Consider the following 13,154-nt stretch of genomic DNA (forward strand, 5'->3'; position numbering starts at 1 on the left):
ATTCTTCTATAGTATCAAAAACCCAGAACACTAAGCTGCCAGTCTTGTCCATCTCTCTGCTGAGTTTCTGTAATGGCTATGATGTCCCCATCCCATGTTCTGAAACATGCCCTGAGTTAATCAGCCTTATCAGTAAGACCCCTTGCGTTGCAATAAAAGCAATTTAGTTCTTCAGAGTTACTACATACTCTGACTCTCTCGTCTTTCTTCTCTAGCTTACGTGTTCTCCTCACATTCAGAACCCTCCCCATCAATCCTTCTGTTTACCCTGTTATTTAGAATTTCTCCACTCCCCCCTCTCTATCAGTATAAAGTCTCCTTTAATGGAACAAACAAACCTCTCTGATCAGATATTGGTCCCTTTCCAGTTTAGTTTAGACCCATCCTTTTTGAACAGGTCTTTTCTACCAAAAAGAGATTCCAATTGTCAAAAAAGCTGAACTTCTGAACAATGCACCAGATCTTCAGCCATTGACTTATTTCCTTTAACTTTTTTTTCTTCCTTTGTTTTGAGTTTGGTAATGGGAGTAAACCAGAAATTACTACTTTCAAGGTTCTATTTTTTAATCTTCTACTTCACCTAATATCATTCCTACCAATGTGCACAATAGCTTCTGGGTTCTCAATCTCACATTTAACAATATGGCTTGAAATGTTCAGAAATACAGTATAACCAAGAATATTATGAGATTATACAGAACAATGTGAAATACAGAGAGGAATGTTTTATTTCCATGGTGATGTATTGGGAAATGTGGACATGGGATCCCAGTGTCACCAGTCAATGAAAGAAAACAGATAAGTGCAGCAAGCAAATTAGGATGGTCAATGGTACATTGGTTTTCATTGGAAGAGGATTCAAAGTAGGGATGTCTTACTGCACTTTTACAGGGATTTGTTGGCACTGCATCTAAGGCGAAGATATACTTGCCATAGAGGGAGTGCAGTTCTCTAGGCTGATACTAGGGATGGCCAGAATGCTATATGAGAAGAGATTGATTCAACTGAGCATGTATTCAGGAGAATATAGAGGAATGAGAGGCAATACAATCAAAAAGTTTAAAATTCAAACGGGGCTGAATAGACTAAATGCAGGGAGGATGCTTCACCTGACTGGGGAGATTAGAACAAGGGGACATGGAATGTAAGGATATGGGTAGACCATTTGGGATTGAGATGAGGAAATATTTCTTCATTCAGAGGGTGGCCAAACTGGAGTTTGCTATCTTAGATGGATGAGGAGGCTTAATCGATGAGTATATTCATGAAAGGAATTAATAAAACAGATTTTAAAGACATCAAAGAGTATGGAAAGAAAGCAATGTATGGCATTGTGACAGAATCATCCATGAGTACATGAATGGCAGAGCAGGCTTGAAGTGCAAATAGATGAAAATGTGTTGCTGGAAAAGCCAGCAGGTCAGGCAGCATCCAAGGAGCAGGAGAATCGACGTTTTGGGCATAAGCCCTTCTTCAGGAAGAAGGGCTCATGCCCGAAACGTCGATTCTCCTGCTCCTCGGATGCTGCCTGACCTGCGGCGCTTTTCCAGCAACACATTTTCAGCTCTGATCTCCAGTTTCTGCAGTCCTCACTTTCTTCTTGAAGTGCAAATAGCCTACTCCTGCTCCAGTTTCTACGTTAGTAGATAAAACTTTCACTTATTACATGCATTTTTGGACTTTTTTTAAAAGAACGAAATAATGCTATTTTCCTAAGAAAATAGATTTTAAAATATTTTAAAAATGGGAAAGTCTTGCTAAAACTACAAAGGCAGTAGTCAGACTACAGCTGGAATACCATGAACAGCTTTGATCTCTTTAGACAACCGTAAGACCATAAGAAACAGGAACAGAGTAAGACATTCGGCTGCTCAATCCTGCTCTGCCAGTGAATAGGATCATGGTTGATCTAACCCTCACACCCACTTTCCTCAGTTTTCCCCACAACCCTTCATTTTCCTACTGTCAAGAATCTATCTATGTCAGTCTTAAATACACACAAGGATTGTGGCAAGGAGTTCTAAAGACTTACTATCTTCTGAGAGAAGAGATTAATCCTCATCTCAGTTAAAATTGGCAGTCCTCACTTCTGAGATTATGCCCTCTGGTCCTAGACTCTACCATGAATGTAAACATCCTCTTCATACAGAGGTGGGGAGCCTTTTCATGTTGGAAGGCGGCATTATGTTAGTTGTAATCTAATAAGGCCGCATCCAAGAAACTTCAATTATATATTCTTCAAAATTTACCTTTTTTTAATTGTGGCGATCAGTCTGTGAGGATTATTTCATTGAATTTTCTTTTACTCTCTAGTATTTTAAGTACTTTCATTTTAAGATTAAGATAAAAATAATAAAGGACAAAGAAAAACATATTAATAAAAAACAAAAGATTTGTTCTGCAAGATTTGGATTCATTCAAAGGCCACACACAATGGTCTAGAAGGCTGCAGGTTCCCCACCCCTGTCTTAGCATTTACCCTTCCAAGCCCCTTAAGAATTCTGTGCATTTCAATGTGAACATCCTTCATTCTTCTAATCTCCAGTGAATGGAGTCCCAACCTATTTAGCCTTTGCTTATACCACAGGTCATCCTGGTGAACCTTCTCTGAACTTCCTTCAATTAAACAATCTCTTTCCTTAAATAAGGAGATTAAAAATGCTCACAGATGTGGTCTCACCAGCACCAGTAACATTTCCGGACTCTTATACTCCAATCTTGGAATAACAGCCAACATTTCATTAGCTTTCTGGTTGCCTTTTTCACATATGTGCTGGTTTTCTGTAAGATGTGCCCAAGTATCTTCAAGGCAAAAGTGAGGAGTGCAGATGCTGAAAACCAGAGTTTAGATCAGAGTGGTGCTGGAAAAGCAAGCAGGTCAGGCAGCATCCAAGGACCAGGAAAATCGACGTTTCGGGCAAAAGCCCTTCATCAGGAATAGAGGCAGGAAGCCTCCAGGGTGGAGAGTTAAATGGGGGGGTGGGGGTGGGGTGTTTACACCCCCCCCCCCATCCCATCCCTCCACACTCCTCCCCAATTATCCCTCCACCCTGGAGGCTTCCTGCCTCTATTCCTGATGAAGGGCTTTTGTCCGAAATGTCGATTTTCCTGCTCCTGGATGCTGCCTGACCTGCTGTGCTTTTCCAGCACTACTCTGATCTAAACCCTAGTATCTTCTAGTTCTTTTGTCTTTCAGATTTCTGCAGTTTTGCTCCATTTACATAATACTTTGTAGTTTTGTTTTCCCTTCCAAAATGGACAAATTCACACTTCACATTTTCTAAGAAAAGCTATAATGGCATTGAAGACAGTTTAGAGAATGTTCATTAGCTTGATCATGGGTATTGAGTTACTGTATTATGAGGAGAGGGTGAGTAGGTGGAGCATGGATCCATTGGATTTTTGAAGAATGAGAGGTAACTTTATTGAAGCATAGAATATTCTTAAGGGTCTAGACAGGGTAGATACAGAGAGGTTGTTTTCCCTTGTGCGAGAGTCTAGGACCAAAGGACATCATCTCAGAATAAGGTTTTACATATTGTGATATTAAAAACTTCACAGTTTTAATAACTGTTCATAGATTGAAAAAAATCAACAGAAGATAAATTTGCACATGTAAATAATCAGTAATAACTGTCTGGAATAAAGTATTAAAGATATGGTGGCTCAATGATTAGCACTGAGCTTGCACATTCTCCCCATGCCTGAGTTGGTTTCCTCTCGGTGCTCCGGTTTCCTCCCACAGTTCAAAGATGTGCAGGTTACGTAGATCGGCCTTGCTAAATTGCCCATGGTATCTAAGGATGCGCAGGTGAGGTGGATCAGACACAGGAAATGCAGGGTTACAGTGACGGGATCAGGAAGTGTGTCTGGGTGGAATACTCTTCAGATGGTCTGTGTGGATTTGATGGGCCAAATGGCCTATTTCCACACTGTATGAATTCTATGATTCTATGATAAGGAGACACCTATTCAAGAAATCAAAGCAATTAGTTATGTCTTGGAAAGGAAGGTGGTTGAGATTGCAAAGGAAAGACTGCTTTGATACCTGCCATAAAGGACAAGGATTGCCCTACAGAAGATGTTAAGGAGTTAACTGCAGGACAGCTGAGTCTTTACAGACAGGTAAGGCCAAATGGAACAAGGAACAAAAAGATACTTCTGGTAAGAAGGCAAACTGTGGACTTGCAGTAATTTAGATGAAAGGACTTTAAAAAAATCATCAATAACAACCCGAAAGACGGAAACCTGTAAAAGAATCAAACACCAGAACTCCACCCCTAACAGAGTATTGAAGAACAACACTGTACAAGGACACTTCCAGACACAGACCACCACTGCTTGGAATCCTGGCCAGATTCCACCATTCATTGGGTAAATAGCCAGATTACGTTGCGAGGTTTAATGTGCTTACTTGAGGATCTTAGTTTGGTTGCCGCATACGATAAAGTTTAAATCATTGTTTCAGTTCTTGATCATCTTAGCAAGCGGTTGAATTAAAGGTAACTTTTGGTGAGTTTGCCCACGACAATATTTAAGACAGAAATGAGGAACAATTTTTTTCTCTTAGACAGTAGTGATTCTGTGGAATTATTTACTGCACAGCCTGGGTCATTAAGTATATTCAAGGCTGAGAAAAGCATAATTTTCATCAATCAGGTAATCAAGGTCATGGCAAGAAGGCAAGAAAGTTGTATTAAAGGTTATCAGATCAGCCATGATGTCATTAAATGCAGAGCAGAATTAATGGGTTGAATGGTCTACTTCTGCTTCTCCATCTTAAGGTCTTATGATTACATTTTTTAGTGAATGGTAAACAAACTGCACTTGTTATTTAGTACAATTACACTTGCCCAGAGATTTCCTTTGGTATTTTGCACAAGAACTTGTTGTGACATGAAACCTATTTCAGTGCTGTTCTTTCTCTCGAGGTTCTACTAATTGTGTAACCAGGATAAGTAGCTGGGTATTGATTTCACTCATTTAAAAAATTCTGACTGAGTTATACAGTCTGAACCAAGAAATATAAATCACAACAACTAATCAATGTCAAATCATTAGCAGAAAGTGAAAAGGGGGAAGAAAACACACAATTAACAATGAGGGATTTCCAAGACAGAGAAAAAAAGGAAGTAAATTTTTAGTAATCTCCAGCAATAATTAAATTCTGATGGAATGACTGCACTTATAAATGTTAATTTTCAGTGCCAGAGTGGTTGCTTGGCTATAATTAAGACTTAGCATGCCCTTAAAATTTCACAATACTTAAACAGACAAACCATAACATTTTCTGGCAATTTTAGCAGCTAATTAATATATAAGTACACCAACTTCACACTCTTTAATGCATTCAAAGCTGTGGTTCTCAATGGGACTCCGTGTGCAAAGCTTCTAGAGGGCAATAAGAACTCAGTTGTGTATTCAGCATTTAGTCACACACTGAGAGTTACTAAAGGTCATCTGATTTATTCTTTACAAGTTTTGGCCACTATTTGTCCAGCATAAAATTTGTACTGTTCACTGCCACAGCATGTGATATCTTCATCTACTGAACCATTAGGAATGTAATGATTGGGGTAATTTTCTCAAGTCAAATGGTACAAATTAGAACACTTCCCTTTTTTTCTCTTTGATCCAAGTTTAACATCGGTTCGCATTATATTTTTGAAAATACCATAATATGCAAAACTGTATTCAACAAATAATGAACAAAACAGTACTTTATAAACAAGCATACCTCTTATTTGTGCACCATAATTATACAGGCCACTAGTGAAATGAGGAAGACAAAACACAAGTGATCCCAATCCCAGCATAAAAGACGAGAAAGCCAGCCATCGTGGCTTGTGCCCCTTTTGTCCATAGTAAGAGACAAAAAGGCATAAAACACAGAAGGACATATCGTAGCCTGTAGAAATCACTCCTGTGGTGAAACTGTTCAAGTTGTATCGCTTCTCAATTGTAGTTATGTTGATGTTCACCAGACCATTCACTAAAGTACCTGCAACATAAAGAATATTTATCATTTTAAAGTAAGAAACATGTCCCAACACTAATACCATTGAGAATGACAAGAACATCCGTATCAAAAAATTCACAAAGATTCGTTAAAAAGCACTTTCCAAACCCACAAATACTGTCATCTGTAAGGTCAAGAGCAGAAGATACATGCGAACATCATCAACTACCATTTCCTCTCCATGCCACTCACCAGCCTCATTTGGAAATATATTACTGTTCCTTCATCATCACTCAGTTAAAACCGGTAACACTATCTTGAACTGCACTGTGGGTATATCTACACTAATTGGACTGCAGTATTTCAAGAAAGCAGATCACCAATATCTCCTCCAGCAGAAATGGGCAATAAATGCTGGCATAGCCAGCAAAACCCACATGTCCTGAATGAAATACAGCCGGAGCAAATTGCTTTTTAGAAATACTTCTGATGCCTTACCATTTAGCCAATTTTACATCTTTTTAAATCTGTAACTGTGTGAGTGTATTTCAAGTTCCATTTTGGGAGTTATATTGACTTTTTAATGTTCCAGAACCATGTTAGAAAGTAAAAAAAAAGCCTGATTTGATAATCCAGTAAAATCAGCACATAAACAGTTAATTGGATTAGTAAATTCATCTTTCAAACTTTAATGCAGCTACTATAATCAAACAAGAGGAAAAGACACTCCATCCCCCCTTACCCAGGCATAACTGCGCCAGTGACTCAGTTCCATGTCATTTGCCTCAACAAAGCAATGGAAGTCTGGTTGTAATTTCCTAAGTCAAGTGATCTTTGACATTGCTGTATTACGATCTCAGCAGAGATTGACAATTTTTTAAAAGAATTCAAACTTCCAGTTGTTAGCTGAAAGAATGATATTATGTGTTAAAATATTTCTGTAACAAAATTATAATAAAACATTGTGTAAGCAGGATTTTCTTTTCACACACAATTTATATATGAAACTTTACGGAAGAGATTCCTATTTCACTTTTAGTAAAATTGAAAATTATATGTTACATTGTCTATTAGGTGGGAACTCTATCTTGCGGGTGCCTAAAATTGTTATCTGTGACAACCTCTCTCTCAATGAAGGCAAAAGAACTGATCATTGACTTCAGGAAGAAAGGAAGAGGACACATCCTCATCTACATCAATGGAGCTGAGGCAGAGAAGGTCAACAGCACCAAGTACCTCGGAGCGATGAAAGTCACAATCTGTGGACCTCCCGCGTAAATGCGACAGTCAAGAAGGCACAACCATACCTCTTCTTCCTCAGACAGCTTAGGAAATTTGACATGTCCATAAGGACCCCCACTAACCTTTACAGATGCAACACAGAAAGTATTCTTTATGGATTTTCAGGGAGCGGCACAGTGGCTCAGTGGTTAGCACTGCTGCCTCACGGCACTAGGGACCTGGGTTCAATTCCAGCCTTGGGTGACTGCCTGCATATGGGATTCTTTCCAGTGCTCTGGTTTCCTCCCACGGTCCAAAGATGTGCATACCAGTTGGATTGGTCATGCTGAAGTGTCCAGGGAAGTGTAGGCTAGGTAGGTTCGCCATGGTAAATGTGGGGTTACAGAGAGATGGTGTCTGGGTGGGATGCTCTTTGGTGCATTCTTGATGGGCTGAACGGCCTCATCCTGCACTGTAGGGATTCAAACTGAAGGGAATTTTTAAAACATCAATCAAAAGTGAAAAGTGCACTTTATAAAGAGGTGAACAATAATCAAATCTAGCAGCAAGGGGCAAAAAATATAAATAGAGAATGTAGCAAAAATTGGAACAAGAATAAATAAAACAGGTAGAAAGTCAAAGCTTAAGGCTCTCAAACTGAATCATGAAATATTGATAACAGGTTAGATTAGTTGAAGATGCAAAGAGAAATAAATTAATGTGACTTAACAACAAATACAGTGACACATTTTCAGGGTGACAGGACTGGCAACTCAACATTCAAGTGTATTTGACTTTATGCAAAAATTGGTTAAAAGGATGGGGGGGTGGGGTAGCATTGTTAACAAAGGATGGATGAGTGCCGTGGAGAATAGTAATACAGCTACCATTAATTGTGATGTGGAATTGGTTTGGGTGAGAATAAGTAATAGGAACGAAAAGAGGTCAAGGATGGGAGTCATCTAAAGGAACCAAAGAGTATTCTCACTTTAAGAGAAAGTATACATCCGGAAATAATGGAGTGTGTAAGGATCCTATAATTATCGTGGGTGATTTTAATTTAGATATTGACTGGACAAATCAGATGGACAAGAATAAAATGGAAGGCAAATTTTTACAGTGTATCAGGGATCTTTTTCTTAGACTGTACATCCTCCCTGGGGTCATGATATTTTAGATCTAGTAATGAGATAGGAATAATAACAGATCTCGTATTTAGTGGACTGGGAAACTAGACTAAGGGAAAGGTAACTAGATGAGCAGTGGCAGACATTTAACTAGATATTTCATAATGCTCAGCAAAAATTTATTCTGGTCAACTAAAAAGATTTGATAAGAAGGATGAATCACCCATAGTTAATTGTTATGAAGATTCAGGTGTGTACTGTACCTTTGAGAGAGTTGAAAAGCTTAGCAAGGACTGAAAGCACAGAGAGTCCCGAGCAAAGTAAAAATGTAACACTTGGTTGAAACAAAAAACTGGAGTTGTATTGCTATGGAACAAAAATAAATTCAAATTAGGCCAATCTACTTAAATTATGCACCAGATTTCAAAATCCAATCGTATTTGAGTTTTACTGTTTGAGATCACATCAAACCAATGAAATGAACTGATGTTTTGGGGTATAAAACTGGACATTTTGAACAGTTGGGGGAAGAACTGCTAAGGACACCAACAAATAGACTGCTAGCTGAAGAACTCTCTGAAAGATACCTCTCTATAAGAAGTTTGTGCAGCAGAACATCAAAGCTGACCTGGAGAAAAATCGACAGAAGAAAAGCTACAAGGGAGAATCGACAAAGCTGACTGATTTTGAAACATGATTCTTTTTTTGTAAGTCTTAATCGGAGTTTTAATTGAACCAGTATTGTGGAGTGGGAGGTAAAAGATACGTTTAAGAGAAAGGATTTGTAAATAGTTGTTGCTTTTAATATTCTCTGTTGGAATTAAAGAATAAAATTGCTCATTTTTACTTTAAAAAAATGACCCCTGGGTAGTTCTTTGCCTCTCAAATTTAACAGATTACGGCATGAGATGAGCTTCTCTGTGTGTTGGGTTTAAATTAGCAGAGGGATTTATACCATGTCATAACATAATTTTGGCAAAGAGAGCATCCAACCGAAAAAGAAAGGAACTGCTTTGGTTGATTGTTATGACTTAACCCAAAGACACAAAAGGTGGCAACAAACTGTTGATCACATCTATGCAGGAGTTGGACAGAGAAGTAAAATGATCATGAATAAAACATTAATTACAATGGGTGGGGGGGAGGGGTAATAATACTTAAAACATTGATGCTCCTCAAAATAATAAAACAGATCATATGATAATATTTCTATTAAAAAGTATTCATATTGTCACAAGACAAAGACTGTCAAAAGTGCTGAATTCCAGAGATGAGGTGAGAGTGACTGCCTTGACATCAGGACCACGTTTGATCAAGCGTAGAAGATCAGAAGTAGGGATGTTCACTAATGACTGTACAATTTTCAGAACCATTTGCTAGACCTCAGATACTGAATCAGCCCATAATCAAATTCAGCACAATATCCAGGCTGAGGCTGACAAGTGGCAAGTGGCACCACACAATAGTCACATCACACAAGTGCCAGGCAATGACCATCTCCAACAAGAGTGAATTTAAATCTCATACCTTGACATTCAATGGCATTACCATCTCTGAATACCTTACTATCAACATCCTGGGGAGTTACCATTGACCAGAAACTGAACTGTACTAGCCAAATAAATATTGTGGCTACAAGAGTGGTCAAAGGGTAGGAACTTTGCAGTGAGTAAGTAACTCATACCTCTTGAATGTCTGTCCACCATCCACAAAACACCAGTCAGGCCTGTGATGGAATCCTCCCCACTTTCTGGGTGAGTGCAATTCCAACAACGCTCAAGAAGCTTGACATCATCCAGGATAAACAACCTGTTTGTTTGAATCCTATCCACACACCTTCAGTCCATCCATCGCCAATACTCAGTGGCAGCAGTGTGTACCATTCACAAGATACACTTCAGAAATTCACAAAGGTTCCTTAGGCAGCACTTTCCAAATCCACAACTATCTCAAAAGCACAGAGGTAGCAGGAACATTGGAACACCACCATCTGCAAAGTCCTCTCAAATCACTCACCATCCAGGCTTGGAGCTATATGCCATTCCTTCAGTTTTGCTTGGTCAAAATCCTGGAACACCCTCCCAAATGCCATTGTGGGTATATCTAGTTAGTCCAAATAAGGCAGTTGGTAGAGTGGGGATGGAATCAGGTGCACTCTAGTGTTTCAAGAATGCAGGTCATCACTACCTTCTCAAGGGCAACTAGGGCTGGGCAAAAATGCTAGTAAGTGAATGTTTAAAATGTCAAGTTATAATTTTGGAGATTGAAACTAAAACTGATCGTATTAGTAAATGTGCTTGGTGTTGCTGCAGAAAATGTTTTACCGTTAGGAAGAATTGGTGACAAACCAATGTCATGTAACGTATTTTCAGTGGGTTAAAAAATAAGAGGATTTTACATTGGAGAGTGACTTGATTCATTTTTGTCTGACGAAGAACGTAAAAAGATGAAATCTTTGGGGATATAAATTTGACTCAAAGTTTTATCATGGTAAAATTCAGAAATTTTTCTCAAGAGATTTTGCTTGACATAGAAAGGTTAATATGTGACCATTAAGGGAAACAGTGTATCTGTTACAACGTGTAAACTTGAATTTATATTTATTTAAACGGTCTGTTATTGGAGGCGTCTCTGAATTGTCTACTCGTAACGTTGATTTCATTATGAGGAAATGAGCTCACTGGGAAGAAAATTTTGCCCACTTTTACAATGGGAAGCATATCAATTAAATTGATGGGTGTACTCCAATAATCAGAGACTAGGCGTAATCCCATCGTAGAAAGCACTGCTTTGACAAAAGGTTTGTCCTGAGAGTCAAACATTCAATGCAAACAAACTTACTCTATCTGCTTTGAACTTGCCTGTGAATGTTAACTCAAAACAGTTAAAAGAATGCAGCAACAGAATTTCAAGTAAATGAACAAACAAAGAAAGACAATGCTTTGAAGCAGAAAGACTTGACTGAAGGAAATGTATTTTCGAACTGCAACGGCAAGTTGAAGTTTTCGTAAACAAACTGAAACTTCAGAAGAAAGATTGTAGTCCCATGTTTACCTGCACAAAGATGAATTGGATATTTGTTTGGCTGAAACCTACTTTTGTGACGTTCACATTAAAAAATGTACAATTATGAAGGAGAATAGAGATCATAAGATAAAATCTGAACAAACGGAGTTTAAAAAATCAACAGTCTAATGACAATGGAAAACCTAATTTTAAAAAAGAAACAAAGGAAATATGAATCTAGACATTCCGATGGAAAACTTATTTGAGTTGACATTTACAATTACAGTATGCAAAAGTCATAAAAGCATATTTGAAATTAGTAATATCGTTCTGGACAGAGGCTTCCAGATTGAATGAATTTTGCTACCTTCTAACTAAGGACATGGAATTAAAATAGAATGTAATTGTCATGAGAAAGGAGCTATGAAAATCACTTCTCAGTCATTTGAGAGGAAAAAAAAAATAAGAATCATTGCAAGGAAGATTTTAAAAATTAACTATTACCTGTATTGAATGCATAGAGGAAAACATTGTAATACTGTTAAGGTACACTATTGAATGGACAATGTATCATCACATGGGGAGAATATACTTGCACAAATGTAATAAAATAATTGTAAGTAAGCTCTTAAATTTTACAGAATGCTGTCAGCTGGTACTGAAGCTGTTTATGAAAACAGTGATGAGCTTTAATTCTTTTCGGGGGTGGGAGGTTTCATAAGTGTGAGGTTATCAGATTGGTTTATTTTTGGACTATGTGGTTTGGTTTATAGGATTCCTATCATCTGGGACTGTGGACTGAACCTTACATATTTTTGGCTAAGTATCAATTTTGTTATTTCATGGTTGGTTTTTCTCCACGAGGACTAAAGAGAGCTCTCATTACAACTGACAAAATTCACTTTATTAACTATCTAACCAATTCCTTTGGTAGCTGCCTGATCTGTCTCACCTGATTCCATCCCCATTCTACCAATTGCCTTATTTGGACTAACTCGCCACTGCTGTAGTGCATCCAGATAAGCACTGTCTGGAGGTACCATGTATGGTTCTTGACATAAACCCAAGGCAAGGGAAATTTGGTGTCTCACTTTGCAGACAAGGATGTTGGGGTCCTGTACATAACAGTCAAAGAGCATGGTGCTGGAAAAGCACCGTTGGTCAGGCAGCATCCCAGGAGCAGGAGAAAGGTCTTATGCCTGAAACATCGATTCTCCTGCTCCTGGGATGCTGCCTGACCAACTGTACTTTACCAGCACCACACTCTTTGACTCTGATCTCCAGCATCTATAGTCCTCACCTTCCCATGTAGACAAGGTAATGCAGAGGTAGGAAGACCTCTTCTCATGAGCAGCAGAGGTGGTCACAACACTTATCCTTACCAGGTCTGAAGTTGCCACCCAGGTCAGTGAGAAAGTCAGCTTGGAAAAAAATTTTCAAAATGGATCTGTCACAGGCCTACTTGCAGATGGGGATGCAAAGAAGTCCCAGTTACTGCTGATGATAGTGACACAAAGAAGCCTTTTCTTCTACGTGACTGCTTTTTGACATCATGTCTGTTACACAAGACCATGGATCAAATATTAAGTAGCTTGCACTGTGGTTGACTCTTAATTTCCCTCTGGGCAATTATGCATGGCCAATAAACGTTGGCCTAGCCAATGTCACCTCTGCCCCTTGAATGAGAGTAAAAGGTACATGCAGCAAGAAGAAAAAAAATCTAGGGATTGCTGCCATGCCCACATTCAACATCTGAGCAATGCAAGCCAACGCGGGGCCCTGGAAACAAATCACAACCACAGAAGTGACCTCCCTTGCCTCTACGAACATTTCAGATATTC

General features: G+C 38.7%; 1 protein-coding gene across 1 annotated transcript in view; it reads right to left on the bottom strand.

Annotated features, from left to right (window-relative positions):
- LOC132825857 (solute carrier organic anion transporter family member 4C1-like) overlaps positions 1–13,154 on the bottom strand; it is a 169,368-nt gene that overhangs the window by 138,652 nt on the left and 17,562 nt on the right. The window contains exon 2 of the mRNA XM_060841427.1: positions 5,738–6,001. Coding sequence (XP_060697410.1) covers positions 5,738–6,001 — 264 coding nt within the window. The remainder of the gene's footprint in view (positions 1–5,737; positions 6,002–13,154) is intronic.

This window comes from Hemiscyllium ocellatum, chromosome 2, assembly GCF_020745735.1.
Source record: "Hemiscyllium ocellatum isolate sHemOce1 chromosome 2, sHemOce1.pat.X.cur, whole genome shotgun sequence".
Classification (NCBI taxonomy): Eukaryota; Metazoa; Chordata; class Chondrichthyes; order Orectolobiformes; family Hemiscylliidae; genus Hemiscyllium; species Hemiscyllium ocellatum.